This window comes from Eulemur rufifrons, chromosome 10 (assembly GCF_041146395.1).
Source record: "Eulemur rufifrons isolate Redbay chromosome 10, OSU_ERuf_1, whole genome shotgun sequence".
Classification (NCBI taxonomy): Eukaryota; Metazoa; Chordata; class Mammalia; order Primates; family Lemuridae; genus Eulemur; species Eulemur rufifrons.
In genome coordinates, this window is record NC_090992.1 from 28510904 (window position 1) to 28530189 (window position 19286).

At 42.9% G+C, this 19286-nt stretch overlaps 1 protein-coding gene across 1 annotated transcript in view; it reads left to right on the forward strand.

Annotated features, from left to right (window-relative positions):
- FAM114A2 (family with sequence similarity 114 member A2) overlaps positions 1-5729 on the forward strand; it is a 31636-nt gene extending 25907 nt beyond the window's left edge. Inside the window, exons 12-14 of the mRNA XM_069484329.1 lie at positions 420-492; positions 2436-2489; positions 4426-5729. Coding sequence (XP_069340430.1) covers positions 420-492; positions 2436-2489; positions 4426-4533 — 235 coding nt within the window. The 3' untranslated portion in view covers positions 4534-5729. The remainder of the gene's footprint in view (positions 1-419; positions 493-2435; positions 2490-4425) is intronic.
- The last annotated feature ends 13557 nt before the right edge of the window (positions 5730-19286 follow it).

Sequence of the window (19286 nt, forward strand, 5' to 3'; positions counted from 1 at the left end):
GTTACTTGGTTACAAGCACTATTAACACCGTGACAGTCAATCTGATAATCAAGATGGCTGCTAAGTGATTGATGGGCGGGTAGTGTATACAGTGTGGATATGCTCAAGAAAGGGATGATTCATGTCCCAGGTACGACAGTGTGAAATTTCATCACACTACTCAGAATGATGTGCAGTTTAAAACTTATGAGTTATTTCTTAAATTTTCTATTTAATATTTTTAGACTGCAGCTGACCACAGGTGACTGAAACTGCAGAAAGAGCAACTGCAGATAGGTGTGGACTATCGTATTACTTCCTTTAAAAGCTTTCTTCTTTTGCATTTAGTAACAGGAGCAGTTTGTTTTCTTCTGACAGTTGTTAAATATAGCTTAAAAAAAAAAGAGAGAACTTTCTTGACTTCTTTTTTTCTTTCCTAGGATGACAGTTGTGTTGTGTAAAGAGTTGTCCTCTCTGTCTAAAGAGTTCACCACCTGCCTAACAACTGCTGGGGTAAGAATTCGAGCCTCTTAATGGACTAATGTCTGTTTTGGTGTTTTCTTAGCAACTTAATTTTTTTTTTTAGCAGTTTATATACCATAACATTTACCTGTTTCACGTGTACAATTCCCTAATGGCTAAGGATGTTGAGCATCTTTTCATGTGTTTTTTTGGCCATTTGTGTAGCCTGTTTGGAGAAATGTCTGTTCAAGTACTTTGCCTATTTTTTTGAATTGGGTTGTTTTTTATTATTGACTTGTAGGAGTGCTTTATATTTTCTAGATACAAGTCCTTATCAGATCTAAGCTGTGCACCTATTTCTTCCCAGTCCATGGGTTGTCATCTCACTTTCTTGATAGTACATGAGTTTTAAAATATTGACAGAATTCATCTTGTCAGTATTTTATCACTGTGCTTTTGATGTTGTATCTAAGAAATCATTTTCTAACCCAATATGATTTACTCCTGTGTTTTCTTTTAAGAGTTTTGTTTTAGCTATTACATTTATGTCTGTAATCCATTTTGAGTTAATTTTGGGGGTACAGTGTGAGCTAGGGGTCCAACTTCATTCTTTTACATGTGTATATCCAGTTGTCCCAGAGCCATTTGTTGAAAAGACTGTTCTTTCCCCATTGAGTTGTTTTGGCCCCTTTGTAAAAAATCAGTTGACCATAGATATAGATTGATTTCTGGACTCTCATTTCTATTCCATTGATCTGTATGTTTGTCCTTATGCCAGTACCTTATTGTCTTGATTGTAGTAGCTTTGTAAGTGGTTTGGAATCCAGAAGTTTGAGTCCTCCAACTTTGTTCTTATTTTGAAGATTTTTTGAAATTTTTAGGACTCTGTGCATTTCTATATGAATTTTAGGATCAGCTTGTTTGTGTCTAACAGATCGTTATAGTTCATTTTTATTCTCTTTTTATGAAGTATTCAGTACTCTCAGGCTGCCCTGTGAGACCTATAATGGAAATGTAGACCCTCATAAAATAAAAATTCCAAATTTTGACTCTGGTTTAAAGAGCAGCTCCTAACTTAGACTGTTAGACTGTGGTAATACTAATGTTACGTAGTTGCCAGCCAATGGGAGAGCTGTAGTTAAAACTAACTTCTTTTTTTTTTTTTAATTAGTATTGTAAAAATTTACTGAAAGTCTGTCAACTATGGAAGACGATTGAGAAACCAGTAATAATGAGTTAGGATAAAATCAAGGGCATTTTAAATAAGCAGTGAAATCACTTTTTAGTAAGTATATCAGTGTCAGTGTGACAGCAAAGTTATTGTGGGTCCTTAAATTTATTTTAGCGAGGACCCTGGCCCAAGTTCATTTTTAAAAATTTAAGTTTAGATTATTCCTGTAAAGGATAATCCTGTGATATAGCTTCACGCTTCCTCTTAGTGTTTTCTTTAAAAGAGGGCTGGGTTTCCTGAAGTTTATATTATGAGGCCAAATCTTTCCATGTGTTTCATAAAGATATTTTAAGCCAGTAAATCAACTGTAAGGTGCTAACACATGTAAGTATTAAATTCGCATTGTTCATTTCCATGAAATAAGACTTTTCCAAAGCCCATCTAAAAACCATTGAGTTTTTTGAGCACGTGTTCCTTATCTATGTATTTTGTTTTAAAATGATTATAAAGTTTTGTGGTCACATGTGCCTTTCCCACCCCCTCTTCCAAAGTGAAGACAGTTTTTAAAGTCAATAAAAAACTATAAAGCAGTACACTCTGAATATGAATAGCATAGAAAGATATAAAGAAGTTTAAAGCACTTAAAATTTTACCTTGTAGAAATGCCATTTTGCTCTCAGTCCACACTTCTACGCTTATATTTATATATGGAAGTGCCTGTGTTTCAAAGAGAGATTATACACTACTTACTGTTTTTTTTACCTGCTCTGCTCACTTTTTAAGATTTTTTTTTTTTTTTTACTATTTGTATCCTTTATTCCAGGTCAAAGAAAAGGCAGATGTCCTTAACCCATTAATCACTGCAGTATTTCTAGAGGTTAGTAGTCATTGTTTTAAGTCTCTGACTCCTAAGGTATTATGTATTAATTAACTCTTCTTAAGTCTTTAGTTTTGGCTTTTTTGTGTGGTTTTTTTTTAACCAGATTGGTAGTTTGGTCATGTTGCTGCAGATGTGACCAAAATAGTGTATATTTGTGGTGTATTCCCTGCTCATTAATTACAAAGCATGAAGTTAAAGCTGTAGGGTAAAGGAGAATGGAAGAAGCAGTAGACTGTCATTACTTCGTACCCCCTCTTGACAGCTTAATGGACACTTCTCAGTAATGAAACACCTTCTGGATACCAGCTGGTAAACACGGAGGGCTGCAATTCCAATTACAAAAAGGCAAACACTGCTTCCTAAAGGAATAAGGTGTATGCAGAGGAGATTTGTGACAAAACAAAACATTTTGTCATTTCGTTGCCAAGAAATCTTGCTTTGTTTTGTGAAAAAGGTACCTGTGTTCATATAATCCTCATCAGTCTGTTAGAAGGAGATGGATGGTTTAAGTCCATGGACAGAAGATGTAAGAGCATCCTGTGATTGATTTTATTACTTCCTTAGGTGATGCTTTCTTGATTACATGTTTTAAGAATTCTGTTTTATTCTATCTTAATTGTACAAACAGACTTTTGATCATCTGTTTAAAACATGTTTATGTAAGTCTGAGGGAGAAAATATATTTGATAATTAGGTTTTAAATATGAATTGAAAAAAGTTTTAACTACTGGACTTTTACTTCTTTAGTTTTAAATTCTTTAAAAATTACCATCAGGTAAATAATCTTATTCTTTAACTGCACAGTTCTTCTTAAATAGTCAGGGAAACTCTTTTGATCATTTAAATAATTTTTAAAAGTAGAAGTTTGTGATTTAGTAAATGACGGAATGGTATAGTTGAAAGAACTTTGCTAAACTCTGACTCGTGGGGGTGGGGGGGCATGGGCAATATACATAACCTAAACTTTTGTACCCCCATAATAAGCTGAAATTAAAAAAAACAAAACTTTGCAAACCTCCTAGGAGCTCAGTCCTGCCCTGAATCTTCCTCGATTTATTGTATGACTCTGGACCAGGCATTTACCTTGTTGACAAACTCATTATTTTTATGTGTAAAATAAGAGATTTAACTAGATGATACCTGAGGTCTCTTTTGGCTATAAAATTCAGTATCAAATGTCACATTGAAGTTTAAATAGTAATACTTGCCATTGATAAATTCAAAAAAGGTTAATTTCATTTGATATGGGTTCCCTATTGCTATTTTGAGTTGATTTTTCTTGCTTACAGATTTGAAATACTCTTGTCCTTGAAATTACACATTTTTATCTTAATGTAATGAACTCTGTGGTTATTTTTCTGGACAGTAAGAGCTTTTCAATATTAGTGAAGTCTGGTAAACTCTGAGCATAATGATTCCCTAACACTTCTCATAAACATGTCTGTTGTATGAGATAGAAATATATCTATACTGTGTCATGTTTGAATGCAGCATTCGCTGTTTATGTTTGCAAGTACCTATCTTGTGTTCGCTGATTGCATTTAGTTCATGGAAGAAGAGCTATCACAAGGGGCTGGAAATCCAATAGGTGCAGGATATATATGACAGCCTCTTTCAATAATTGACTACAATGCTGTGGCAGAATCTACCTACTGTGTCAAGGAATAAATAAGATTTGAATGCCAAGTTTGAGCAGGTTGCCAAAGAACAGACCATTTTTGATGGGCAAGTTAGACAAAGATGCTGACATTCTTTTTTGGTGCACCTTAAGAGCTAGATTCTTCTCCCTATAACAGAGTTTACCAAAATGGCCAAGTCTATGTTCTTATTTACCAGGCTACAAATTCAGTGTTAGATTGCAAAAATTTATCTCTTTGTTGTCTTGCAGTAAATTTTAAGTGACTGTGATATTTTCTTGTTTTTTAAATCCCAGGCATCAAACAGTGCCTCCTACATCCAGGATGCCTTTCAGCTACTCTTACCTGTGCTAGAAATCTCTCTCATTGAGAACAAGACTGAATCACTCAGACATGAGCTGTAGAGCCAGAAGCCTTTGTGAGAACAATGAAGAACAGAGAAAATTCCACTTGGGACTTGTGATAGCCAAGAAATACCACTTTTTTCTGAGTACTCCTACAGAAATAAAGGAGTGGAGTTACTTCAGTATATAAATTTCAGACAGGGGAGCAGGATTAAAGAGGTGGTTTGTTGCCTTCACTGCTTGGTTGTAGTATTCAGGTCCTCACACTATTCTTCCCAGTTGTTATAATTAATAAATTATTGGAAAAGAAACTTTTATAGAAAGTCCAAGAATAATAGTTCTAGATAAAGATTAGTGGGACACTCAGGCAAAAATGTTGGTCTTTCCTTGAAATGTTGCAAAACACTAACAGTTTTGTCATGCATATAATTCATAGCCCGTGGATATAATTGGATGTTAAACAAGAGAAGCAACTTTATTTATTATTCTAGAATTCATGACTTGCTCATGCTTGGTCTATTAATGCCATGTACTTTCTTCTTTCTAGAATAAAATTTATGGCTTTAATAAAACTGAGCATATATAAACTCTGTAATGATTATACTTATCACATGAATTCTTGGAAATGGTTAGGAGGTTTCATCTGCTCTTTAATTCTCAGTAGATATTTGGCATTGAGAGGAAACTTGTATCTGTGTAGCCACCATGAATTAACTATAGCAAAGTGCCCTTTGGCTTCAAATTACTCCCCAACCCTAGGATGACAGGTTTCAAGTTGTAGCTGACCCCCTCGCAACTGGGTTCAAGACCAGCAAGTGCAATTTAGGGAAACAGTGTCATGATTACAGATATTCTGAGTCTCTCAGGATGTTTTTCATGCCTACCCTATGTGCAGGATAAATTCTTCAACAGCCGACTCCAAAGGAGTGTTGAAGCTCTTTTAGTAATGGGATGTTTATTATTTCAGTATTGCTGAGGTGGACTGTACAGTCCTGTAGAAATGGTGTTCATTTATAACAGGATTTACCTCTAAGACACTATATTTTTTCCTTATTCTTTTATGTTTGTTTTCATTATTATTCTTTAGCATGTTTTTTAATATAACTTTTATCCTCCAGATCTTAAGACTTCTTATGCTCTCTTCAACAACTTATGAGACTATTAAGATGTCATCTTCCCAAAAGCTATTTTGGTATACACTCTTTTTTTTAAAAGTTCTCCACCTTTGTGGTTTTTAATGACTAAGGTAACTTTTGTGAGCGCTTCCCCTCATTTTCTAAACCTTTAAAATAAAATGTATTAATTGTGTTAATTTATCTTTTCATTTACTTTTCTAAATCATGAGCCCCAGTATCTTTCTCAGATCAAAAAAATAGCAGAGTGAAGCTATAACATAGATTGGTATCAAGACTGTTTCTATATAATCATTGGGGCAGGAGGCAGTTAGTAAGCAAGGAAGAAAATAAATAGATTTGGATTAAAAGGGTATGCCAACAGCACTAAAATGTTGCTCTGCTTATAGTCTGTTTTAATATGATCAGAAAGTTTTCGAATATTTCTTTTTAAAAAGAGACAAATTTCATCCTTCCGAACTTAAATAATTCTGAAATTTCAGAAGAAAAACAGTTGCCTTTTAGTTATTAAAGCTGTTGTCTCCAGTCCTAAATCATTGCCTCAAGCTGAGTTACTGTGTCTGAACCTGTATCTCTTGAGCAAAGTTTAGAAACTGCTCACTGCCTATTACCTGCTCAGCCTCTTGGGCAATGGCAATTTGGCAGTTTTAACTCTTTATTCTAGAAACATATCTAGGATTTTTCTTTCAAGATATGGTATCAATACGGGAGAGAGAGCAATGACTCTATTTATGTGCTTTCCCAGATTTCAGTCCTGAATTCAGCCAATTTTAGATTAGGCCTTATAAAAGGTCTCTCTCTTTTTTTTTTTTCTCCTCATCTTTCCCATCAGCTTCCCCCACCCATCCAAATTTTTTTTTGAATGAAGTTGGGGACCACCAGTGAAATGATGCCCAATTAATTCTGAGTAACAATTGCCTACTCTTCACCTAGAATATAATGAAAAATAATTCAAGTTTTTTGATTCAGTAGAGATAGGCATAAGCATTCATGGACAGGTGAATAGGTAAAGTCAGGCATCACTTTGGAACCTAGTGGAAGATGGTGATGGATTTTGGATGGTGTATGCTTCATTATACCATTTGGGTTGGGTACATGATGTGATTTCTTGATGATACCTACACTATTTTACTTTTAATTTTCTGATGTCTAAGATTTAGCACTAATTACTCATGTGCCACTCCTTTTTACAATTCATTTAGCCCCTTGATTGGGGAAATGTTCAGTTATTGCTGGGATAAATGCTTCTTTTCTTACTAAGATCTTTAAAGGCTGTGTTTAAAAGATACTTCATTAACTTGACCTAAAAGAAATAGAAGCTTCCATGAACTAATTCTTGTTTTCCTTTGTATAACATCTTACAAATGTGTTGAAGACAAGCTATATTTTCCTTACTTGCTTTTGATAGTGTTTTTTTTTTTTTTTTTTAAAGCATAGATATCGAGATTGACAGGCCTCTGAAATGTGAAATTGTAATTCATGTAGATGGCATTACCAAAACCTGAAATCAATGCTGGGACATAAATGGGAATTTTCCAATCCTATAATCAGAAAATAAGACCTTGTGGGTTCCTACTGCTGAAAGAGGATCCTCTCTTTTGTACTTGTTTTTAAGACCTTTTTGATGGAGAGATATTTTGTAGTAATTGCTACTGATGTCTCCGTTTGAGTATTGAACATTTTCTTGTATTTCTAGTTGTGTTCTGATTTTAAACCTCAACTCTTCAGGTTGGAAAAACCCAGAATAAAATTATACCCACAGTGGGCTCTCAGTAACTGTGATATTTCACAAATGTCAAAGATTAAAATCTTTAATTATGTCTTAACATAACATGATGTCTGTTTTCATAAAATGCTTAAAAATGAAGCCTTTGAGAAATGAGGAAGTTCTAAAAATAACAAGCCTCTTAGTTAACATATCGTAAAGGCCTCTGGCAAATGTATGAGAAGAATTTTGAAAACTTGCCCACTGGTGTGACTTTCTCACTGCATCCTGATGTTCCTCAAATACCAGTCTACTACTCAGTTCTCCCTGCTTCGCTTGAGGTCCCACCCTTGTTTGTCTGGCCACATCCCAAAGTACCTCTATCCGTGTTTATCATTTTCTCAATAAACTTGTCAGGAAAATTTTTTAAAAATCTGAATTCTCTCAACTCACCTGCCTTTTGAGCTAAAAGAAAAGGAGGGTTACACTAATCTCTTTATCCTCACAAATCAGTGTTGAACTTTCCAGACATTTAAATTTTTGACTGTCCTACCCTGGTAAGAGGTGGATACAGAAACTGCAGATTGAGTGAAACCGTCATCTCTTTCTGCTGTAGCCCGTTTGTCTCTTTCTCTACAAGCTGGCCATTGCTGTGTTCTCAGGCTAAGTCTGAAGCTGTTGCATATGAAGGAGAGGATCAAAATATGATTTCACAAATCATACTGGTTATTGCCATACAAAGAGAATGTGTTAGCTTCACAATGCTTAAAGGGGGAGAATAATGTGAACGAACCTAACAGGGACCATACTCTATAGAAGAGGCACATTAACCACATAGTGAACGAGTTCCAAAATTATTAAAGTCCAGTTGCTCAATTGGGACAGAAGCAGGCCTCTGTAGAAGTAGTCTACTGAGAAGGGGCCAAGATGGCGGACTAGAAGCAGCCTGCACATGCCGCTGTCATGGAGAAGACCGGAAGTGGTGAGTAGATACTACCTTCAGATCGATTATCTAAGGAAGAGCATTGGGAATCCACAAAGAAGTGACGAGAGGCTCCCAAAGTGAAGGAGAAGGAATTGGGCTGACCCGCGTGGCAGGATCAGAGGTACGTGGGGGAGGGACAGAGGAGAGAACCCTGGGGCTCCACACTTCCTGCATGGACGTTGCAATCAGAGCTGCGGGAGGGCCCCTCCACCACAGCAGGCTGCTGGACTGACAGAGGGAGCTGAGTGGAGACTGTGGAGTGACATCTCCGGAAAGAAGGGCTTATAAACCCTAGACACTGTGGCTGGTGCCATTTTGAGGTCACAGCCCCAGAGCACTGTCTCTACCTGGGGGTCAGATCCATTGCTTTTGCCTCTTCATCTCCTGCCAGGCTGGGGAAGGAGCAGGAAGCGTGGGTGCTCTTGTGCCCTGACTACTCCTGGGGCACCTGGGCCGAGTGGGTGCCCATGGAGCTGGAACCTGCTGCTGCTGCCTGGGCAGCCCCGCCCACCACATCTGCCACAGAACCTGGAGAGAGCGAATGCCTGCAGCCACTGTCTTCTGTGGCTGCCATCTGAGTGAGGCAGCCACCACCACTATCGCCTGGGTAACGCCACCATCGATGGACCTGGGTGGGGCAAAGGCTCACACCACCATGCACCAACCCCCCCTGCCACCCTGACCTGGGCAAGGCAAGAAATCATGCCACCAGTGACAACCACAGAATCTCACTGGGATTCTGCACAATTACTGAGAGGCTACTCCTTTCCCAGACACTGCATTAAGTGCTGGGGCAACAAAATGTAGAATGTGTGGCCCCTGTCCCATAGGAGCTCACACTGGTGCTACTGGCTGAGCAATCTGCATTGTAGCTGCAAAACCCTCTGAGAAAGGAAGTGAGGCAGCTGCTCTCTGTTGCAATGAATTGTGGCTGAGTTGGGTGGACTTGTCCCAAATCTGGCTGTGATTGTTGAGTCAGGTCAGCATTGCAAATGTTAGCAGGCGCATTCATCAATACCCTCAAATTGCTGCTTTTGTTTTGGTGGTTTGCGTCTTAAGGGGCCAATTTCTGCTGTATGTAGAACTGCAGAATCATGTACTGTTTATCGACTCCTGGTAGATAAAAGAGGAAACTAGCTTGTATGGAACAGTTTGAATACCAAGCACCATGGAATACACTTTTCTCCGTAATCCTCAAAATCCCTGCTCTGTAAGGCCGGGAAATGGCACCCCCAGTTTATGAGCTGCAGGATGGCGTAGAAGGTAGGAGCAAAGACAGGCTCGGAATGAATCTCAGCTCCCTCATCTTCCAGCCCTATGACATTGCAGCAAGTGATGTATGCCCTTAAACTCACTTTTTTTATCGGTAAAATCAGTCTTATAACAACACCTATATTATAGTCATTGATAGGATTAAATAAAATAATCTGTGTAAAGTGCTTAGAACAGTGCCTGCCACATAATGAGATGAGCTAATGTTCCTGAGCTCACAAACTCTATGAGCCAGGCACTGTTCGGAACATGTATTAATGATATATATTAATTTAATCCTCACAATAACCCCACAAGATACGTACCGTTAACATGTCCATTTGTAGATGGAAAAACTGAGGCACAGAGAGTGTAAGTAACTTGCCTGAGGTCACAGAGCCAAGTGGTAGAGCCAGGACTCAAGTCAGGCAGCTTGGTGCCAGAGGTCCTCCTTTAAACCATCTCATTATACTGTCACCATAAGCTGTCACTAAAGAAACTTGGACAACTATTAGTTACTCCATTATGGTGAGTATGAAACAGATTCGGAGGGTCAAGTGACTTGCTCAAGATGTCGTAACTATACACGACAGAGCTCCTGCAGTTGGAGCCTAGGTTGTATGGTTCCCTAACTCATGTTTGTTCTATTTTATTTCTTAGGAAATAAGGCTGAGAGGCGCCTACCTCATGATGAATATCTACAGGGGAGCATCCGGACAGATGCAGAGCCACTAGGACTTGGCATAGAAAGGACGGTGTGGTGACAAGTCATGTTTGCCACAGCAGGAAAAAGGACCTCAGTGAGGTGGGAGCATCTGTGTAAATTAGCGATCAGAAGGGAAAGAGGAGGACACAAATGTTCTTAGCAGCTTTATTGGTAATAAATAAAAAATGCCTTAATAAAAGGTGCTTTATTTGTAATAGCCCCAAACCGGAAACAATGCCGATATCCTTCAGTGGGTGACTGGTTAAACAAACTGTGGTACGTCCATGGATTACTCTCAGCAATTAAAAGGAACAAACTATTGATACATGCAAGAATTTAGGTGAATCTCAGCGGAATTAGGTTGAGTGAGAAAGATCCAAGCTTACATGCTGTATAATCCTGTTTATATAGCATTAAAATGGTAAGATTAGAGACATGGAGAATAGATTAAGAGTTGCCAGGGGTTAGGGATGGGGGTGGGGGGCAAAGGTAGGTAGGTGTGGTTTTAACAGGGCAGCAGGAGGGATCCTTGTGGTGATGGCGTATCTTGACCAGTGTGGACACATGACCCTACACATGTGATCCAGTGTATAGAACTGGCCGGGCGCGGTGGCTCACGCCTGTAATCCTAGCTCTCTGGGAGGCCGAGGCGGGTGGATCGCTCAAGGTCAGGAGTTCGAGACCAGCCTGAGCAAAAGCGAGACCCCGTCTCTTCTAAAAATAGAAAAAAATTATATGGACAACTAAAAATATATCTATAGAAAAATTAGCCGGGCATAGTGGCGCATGCCTGTAGTCCCAGCTACTCGGGAGGCTGAGGCAGGAGGATCGCTTTAGCCCAGGAGTTTGAGGTTGCTGTGAGCTAGGCTGACGCCATGGCACTCACTCTAGCCTGGGCAACAAAGTGAGACTCTGTCTCAAAAAAAAAAAAAAAAAAGTGTATAGAACTAAATGCACATACACATGCACATAAAATATACAAATAAGTACAGGGAAAACTGAGGAATCTTAATGAGATGGGTGGATTGTGTCAATGTCAGCATCCCAGCTGTAAAATTGTAGTTTAGTTTTGCAAGATGTTACTGTAGGGGAAATTGGGCGAAGGGTACACAGGATTTCTCTGTGTCTCTTAACCGCATGTGAATCTACAATTATCCCAATAAATATTTCAATTAAAAAAAAGGAGGAGGAGGGCTTTGTGCCAAGGGAGGCAAAGAGTGAAGAAATGTGGCCCCAGGAGTGGTAACAAAGACCCAGTGGGGTCCTCTCGCCCCTGTGAATGTCCCTTTCACGGGCACTTGGAAGCAGGAATGGTGGCAGGCGTGGCTCGGTCTGGTTCTTCTCTATCAGCAGGTACTTTGGTAGCAGGATTCACAGTGGGAAGAGAGGAGTGCAGGGGGAGTTTGAGGTTTCCTGGGGGATTCTGCTCCATCATTCTTCACTGAAATCCACCAGTTCAGAGGAAAAGTTGCTTATGGAATTCTGTTTCCAACATCATTAAAGCCATATCCTACATTAAACAGGCAAAGGAAGCTCCACAAATTAAATGAAAGCCGTATGTAAAGAAAGGTTTGGACAGAAGCTACCCAGGACAGCTGCGTTCTAACTGCGCTTGGCTCCTACCTCATAGGATTTATACTGAGACGCCTTTTATTTATTAATCTTAATCATTTTAAGGGCTAATATTAACTGAGTAGTTACTATGTGCCAGTAACTTCAACTGTGCTGAAGGTTTTAGATACATTATTCCATTTATTTTCACAGCAGCTCCGCAAAGCCACAACTGTTCTTGTCTCTATCTACAGATGACACCTGTGGTCTGCAGAGGTTAAGACATCGGCCTAAGGCCACATGGTGTGCCGGTGGTAGGGTGGATTCAACCTCAACCACTGCACCAACTGCTTCTCAGTTCTCAGCCATAAAAAGAGGAGATTGAGCCAAGGAGTTTGGATTGTCCATGGCTTCAGTGAATGCTGAGCCCATTAGCTAATCCAACCTGAGCTCTAATAGGGGCAGTGAAGAAATAATTTAGGAACTGCCAATCTTGGCCCAACAGAGAAGGAGATAAACCCAGACAGGTTGAAGGATAGAGGCAGCCAGAACAGAGAGAGTAATGGGATGATTTGTCACTCCTTGAAGAGATGTGACTTACTTAGGATTTTCTGTTATATCCTGATTGGATGTGAAAAATAAGCCCTTTCTCTCCAATAGAGGAGAGAAAGGAGACTCTTCTCTAAAGAGTCCTGTTGGCTGAATGCATGTTATAGCCTGTCTCTTTTGATTCCCTAAAATACAGGCAGTGGGAAGACAAAATATCTGTATGTTGCCTCATTCAAGTTCACAAAGAGCCCACCTGGAAAAGCAACTAGCTCTGTTAAGAAGTCACAGAAAGGAAACCAGGACAGGATGCACTGAAGGCAGGAGGTGGAAGAACAATGGCAAGACCCAAGGTGAGACGAGAGAGAATGCAAACCAGCACACACAAACAAAAACACTATTGCTGAGGGTTTTTCTTCTGCATCTCATAGTTCCTCAGGATTTGAGGAGGAGACTTTTGGGTGGTTATTCTGTATCTTCAGGGTTGGCGTGACCACTGAAATGGAATTGGGGTGAAGGACCATTGCCACCTCATGTAGGTGGACCCATCAGCTGTCAGTGGCCATTTAAAACCCACTTGGGCTGGCAAGCCTTTCCCTGCTCATCTCCCTGTAGGAGGCAGAATAGCAACAGGTTTAAGAGCAAGGGTGAGCTCTGGAGCCAGACAGCCTCAGTTCAAGTCCCAGCTCTACTGGCTGTGAGACCCTCCCTGCACCCTCAGCTTCACTGTCTGTAGGACGGTGTGGCATGCCCTTCACCAGGCCGGGTGGCACAGTGCCTGGCCACAGGGATCACTCCGCCAGGGTTAGCTACGAAGATTGTGACTATAAGATGGCAGAGGATATTCTGAGGTCCCCAAAGCTTCCCGACACTCTGCCAGTCAGATTTGTCTCTGTCTTAATTGTGAGACTCTGGGACCTCCTGGAGGCTGAGAGTGGAGAAATTTGGCTTCTTGTAGTCCTTGAGCTTTTCTTTCTGAGCCTCAGTTTTCTCACCTATAAGATGGGTTTAATAACATCTACCTCTGTTTGCCTTGTGACATCTTGTGCATTTCTTAGGATAATGTATATGGAAACACTTTAAGGAGAATAAGGCCCCATAAGGACTAAAGCGTTAAAAGATATTCTTGAATAAATGATGACCACTCTGAGACTGTGTTCTCCACTGTCAAATGTAAATAGGAACACCTGCCTCATGGAGGGAGGATTAAGATGCTGAAGCCATTAGAACATAATACCAGCCCGGAATCTGCTCCCCCAACCCATTGCTGTCCCCTCATCTGTGATCATGTTTCCTGGTTCAGGAATCCTAACTTTCTAGTTTGGGAGCATGAGAGGGGAGTGTGGTCACCAGATGAGGTAGCTGATGACCAAGCCTCATTCTAGCCACCCAGCCAGTTTGAACCTGCTAGATTCTGGTTATTTCCTTTATGCTGAAGTCAGAACGACTGGTTGGATTTCATTACCTACTGAAACTTAATTCTGGAGAGATTCAGGGCAGAGATTCAGACACAGAGTCAGAGGCCAGGGCCTGGGACTCACAGCCTCCTTGGTGGCTCCCACTTGCCCTGGTCACTCAGTTCCCTTCTTCCTCAGCCTCGTGGCAAGGTCTGACTTTTCTTCTTGTCACCCAGAACCAGGAGGTTATCACCAAGAAAAAGCAGGAGAAAGACTTCGATTCTCTGCAGACACCAGCAGCAGACAGGGTTGCCAGAGCTCAGGAGGGACTGGAGAAGGGGCGTTCAGGGGAGACGGAGCGAGGGAGAAATGGTTATACCATAAAACCATCCACTTACACCAGTCAAGCCTTTCGTGCCCATCTTTGTCTTATGGTTTCATTTAGATCATTTTTGACATGTGTCCCAACAACACCTTAATATTTATTGAGCACTTCCTGTGTGACAGTCACGATGCTCAGAGCTTTACTGCCAATTATTAAATGCAACCCTCAAAGCAACCCAATAGGTCTGTAGTATCATCATTCTAAATTACAGGTTTAGAGAGTGTAAGAGGCAAAGTCACACAGCTGTGGGGTGGGTGAGGGAAGAGGAGAGCCTCAGGCGTGGTTGTCTGGCCGTGTTTCCTGTCCACACTCCCACCCGGTTCTGCTAAAGGTCTGGGGTGTCTGGCTCAGGGCCCTCCACTACAGGCAAGTGACCTGAGCCTTCATCTTAAAGCTGCAGGTAAAGAGTTGGGGGGAGGGGGCAGATTTGGGTTGTGCGAAGCCAATTATAGGAACCCAGGGGTTCTGATTGTTAACTTGGCTCCTCTGACCAGTCATCCACCTTCCCCAGTCCCCATCAATCTAACATAAATGAGCTTTAACTAGATCAGAGCATCTTGGAACAAACTTAGCTTGATCAGAATCCTGTGGCATAAATAGGAGCGAAGGGTAGAAAGACAGTGGCTGGACCCAGGGGCGGGACATGGGGTCTGGTTCCCAACCCTGTCCCTGAGTAGATGGGAGACCTTGAGCACATCTCTTACTGCCTTTGTGGCTTTAGTTTCTGCAAATAAAAACTGGAAATAAAAACACTGGAAAGAAAACTGTTTAGGATTCCAGGGCATTTGGCTCCATCTTGTGGTCAATCTTGGTCACTGCATCTTTTTTGCAATTTTTGCCATCCGCTGTGATCATCAGAGAATTTGGAGGCATTTCAGAAATTTCTGGCCTCTGTGTGGGGTTGGAGGTGGGATGGGGCAGCCCCAGAGTTGTCCTGAAAGCCCAGGGAATTGCTGTGGTCTCTGGGTCACAATGATGCCTATTACTCGTCTCTCTGCTGCTAGTGGCTGAGTGGAGATGCAGGGAGGCAGCCAGTGATTAAGTCCCAAGTGCCAGATGAGGAAGGGGCATTGGAGACCAGGGAACCTAACTTCCCCAATGTACATATGGGGAAACTGAGTCCTGTGGAGAAGCAGGGACTTGCTCCAGGTTACACATGTAGGTTCCAATATCCTGACACCGAAATCCATGCTGTCCCCACTTCTGCCTTGCTGCTTCCTCCTGCTCCAAAGGTTCCACCCCAGCTGATCACCTCTCCCCCCTTGCTCCTGAGACAGGGACACCTGCTTAATAAGCACACTGCTCCATGCATTTGCTGCCACAACAACCCACCCCCTCCTGGTCCCAGCTCCAGCCCTGGCTAGGTAGGGTGGTCCCTCCACCTCTCTGAGCAAGAGCTTTCCTGGAGGAATGGGGATGTGGAAGGAAGAGGGAGGTGAAGACTTGCATTCTCCTCCAGCTCTGCCCCTTTTCCAGCTCAGCCTCTCTCAACCTCTTTCCCCGTCTGATACACAGGCAATCAGCTCCATGACATTATTGAGAATATTAAATGGATTGTTGGTATGAAGGTGCTTTGTGAATTCTTGAGTACTCTATTAAAGTATTAAATTTCTAGACATGTCTGGGTTCTTACTCAGCCAAATAGGACCTCCATGCTAAGTGGGACTTAATGAACTCAAGTGTATGGGACCTTAGAGGAGGGAGATGCAGGGAGCGCTGGAGAAATTGGAAAGTCTTCAATGAGGGGGCAGTACTCTATCTTCCAGTCCAGGAAGTATCTTGGAGCCACTCCCATTAACCTGGAATCCAGCCTTTAAAAGCCCAGGAGCTGTAATCAGGGAGGCAGAGGAGGATCAGCTTGCCCTAGTATCCTCCCCTCGCTGGTCTGGAGATGAGATCTATGGCCTCTAGGTTATAGAGTGAGGACCAGAGACTGGACATTTTTCCCACCTGAATCTTGACCTCCCAATGCAGTTTTGATTCTGTTTGCACTTCAGAGTGTTGAAGAAATAGAGGGTGAGAAGAATAGCCCTGCCTTTCTTACATGCCCCCAAAGATGGGGAGATCACTGCTTTACACTTTAGGCTCAGTTCCTGGTAAGGCAGCTCTAACCCTTTGAAAAGTCCCACTCTGCATTTCTCGAGGGTGGTTCTGAAACCACTTACATCAGAGTCACCGGGGGTGACTTGCAGAATCAAAACATCAAGGGCAGGCCTGGGAATCTGCATCTAAAACAGCCTCCACAGACGAGGCACGTTGAACTTCAGGAACCATTGATCCCCCTCTGGGCAGCTCAGGAATGACAGCGCCTGCCCTGGGGGCAGTTCTGCAGTGTTTCTCACAGGACATAAGATTTTCTCTTTTTCAGCATTCTGCTCCTTTGTCACTTTCTGTGCTTTTCTATTTTTCGCAGTCTCCATCCATGGTTTGTAACTAGGACGTGATAGAATTTGGGGGCTAGAAGTGAGTGTTCTCAACAGCACTCCTGGTCCAACTCCTCATTTTATAGCTGGGGTATTTGACAACCGGGGGGGATGTCCCTCGGCCCAGGCCACACAGCGCTAATTCCCGACCCAATCACCTGACTTCTCATTGCTTACTCTTCCCACCATGTAGTTCTGTCCTGCTGTAATCGCATCTTAGGGTGAACGTCCATCCCAGACCCCTTCTTATATGAAGGAACGGACTCCTGTTGTTGTCTTGGTGTCAAATGACTCTATCTGGCTGAAACTGTTGGACCAGGGTGGTCATCTGACCTCTGAGTTGGGTCAGGCAGATTTTCTCTTGAAAGAGAGTTATCGTTGGGCCCTGGAGCTAAGAGGTCAGTGGACTCCAGGGCTGAGGTGGTAACTGTTGGACCATGTACGCTGAGGAACAGGCAGAGAGGCGACCTGCAGAGAGAGGCCGAGCAGACGGGGGGATTGTGTAATGAGAGGAAAGAGAGGGAGAGGGACAGAAGGACAGAGGGAAAGGGAGGTGGAGAGGGAGAGAGACAGGAAGACACACACACACATTCAGAGAAAGACACAGCAAGACACACACACAGACAGAGGGAGACAAACACAGACACAGAGAAACACACACACACACACACACACACAGACACACACATTCAGAGAAAGACACAGCAAGACACACACACAGACACACACAGAAAGACACAGAGACATACAAACAGACACAGAGAGGAGAGAGAGAGATTGGAATAAGGATTCGAGAGAGAGAGAGAGAGAGAGAGACATAAAGACAGAGAGACAGACAAAGAGAGAAAACACACATACAGACACACACAAAGAGATGGAGAGAGACAGACACACACACAGAGACACAGAGGGAGAGAGAGACTGCAATAGAGAACCCAGACCGAGAAAAAGTCGGAGGGACACAGACAGACCCCTGCCCTGGCGCTGGGTATTTTTCCAAGGTCCCGCTGACCTTCCTGCCCTTGCCTTCCCTGAGACACCCCCAAATCTTCCCAAGAACCACCCTGGCTCTTGAGCAAGGCTCGGTCTCTCGCAAAGATGTGGTTCCCAATCAACTCGGCCCTGGAAGGGGGTTGGGGAGGGGCCCTCACAGATCCACCGGGGAGGAAAATGTTGCAAGCTGGGGCGGCAAACGCTCCGTTCTGCTCAGCAGACCATCTGTCACTTCTCCTTACCTCCAGGACCAGGAGATGACTCTATTACTCGGCAAAACATCAACAAAGCTGCCAACTCCCAGTGGTTGGTTTGGTCTCTCGTAGGCAGCAATCTTGGAGCAAACTGCCTGCTCATAGGGAGCTGAGTTATCAGGCTTGGGCTATGCTCATTGGCACCTGCAGGCCTCTACAGGTGGCCTCCCAGGACTGCGCGTGCCTGGCCCAGCTCACCCGCCCACTCCCCGTGACCCTGCGGCACACACGAACCCTTCCCTTTGCAAACGTTCCTGGGACTTGTCTCTCTTCTGTCCTTTAGTACATACTGCTCCAGAATTATGCCACACAAAGGGTTGTCTCACTGAGTTATAAGCCCATCGTGTTACCATGTGCGTGGAAAAGGAATTTGCTAAATGCACATTGTTTCAGATAGTGAGAGCTGCGAACAACACAGAGGGTTACTTGGATGCTGTGCCTCTTCCAGGTGCCGATTTAAGCACTGGTTACCCTAGTGACTCATTTGATCCTCACACCTGTTTGCAGAACAGGAACCTGGGGCCTGCAGAAGTTAAGGAACTTGCTGAGGATCAGATCACTAGTAAATGACAGAGGGCAAAGATTTCAGGGCTCTGTTCCTCCCCCTCCCACGCCACTGGCCAGTGCCTAACAGGCCACCATTGGGATTTTGTCCTTTCATCTTAAAGCTGTAATTCCTATACAATATAGATTATTTTTTGGCATATGAAGAGCTGAGAAGAATGAAGGGAAGGCCTCGTAGATCGTCACAAATTACCCCCTTGAGAGCTAGATGTCTGAGTAACCAGCGCCTTCCCGTTTTCTAAGTGTGACCACTGGAACGCGTGTTCCTTGGGGCGTTAAGTAGGTTTTACTAAAAGACAACAAAGCTGTCATATAAGTGTGAGAACCACTAAGTTAAACTATCGTCTTTGCAGTATGACTTCTCAGAGCCTTAACGCGCCAGGGCTCTGTGGCCCTATACACAGGAGAGAAATGCGCTGGATTCATCAAATTTGACCACAGGGCTCGTTCTTATATATCTCCTCTCAAAGTTAGTTCCTCTTGCATGGAGCCTCCTTTGAGAGGCGCTGCCTGAACCTTCTGGACAGCCAGACCAGCAGCACTGGCTGCCATGCCCCAGTGCTTTCAGTGCTTCCTGGGGACATACACCTGGCCACCCTCGGTGGCACTTGGCAGGCCTCCCTGCTGAGTGACTTCACAGGTGGACAAGTCTGACTGAGCTGGACCACGCACATTCTCCTGCCGGGGTGTCCTGTGACCAGCCAGTGGCCTTGGCCACGGAGTCAGGGCCACAGAGTCAGGGCCACGGAGTCAGTGTCATGGGGAGCCGGCCCTTCCTGTCCTCGTTTGACCTCACTCACTGACTCACCCGCTGACTCACTCATCCTTTTAGAAACTGTTATTAGCACCTACAAGGTGCTGGACCCTGGAGGGATCCCTGGAGGGGATCAGGACCTGCCCCCGGACTGGAGTCTGCATGG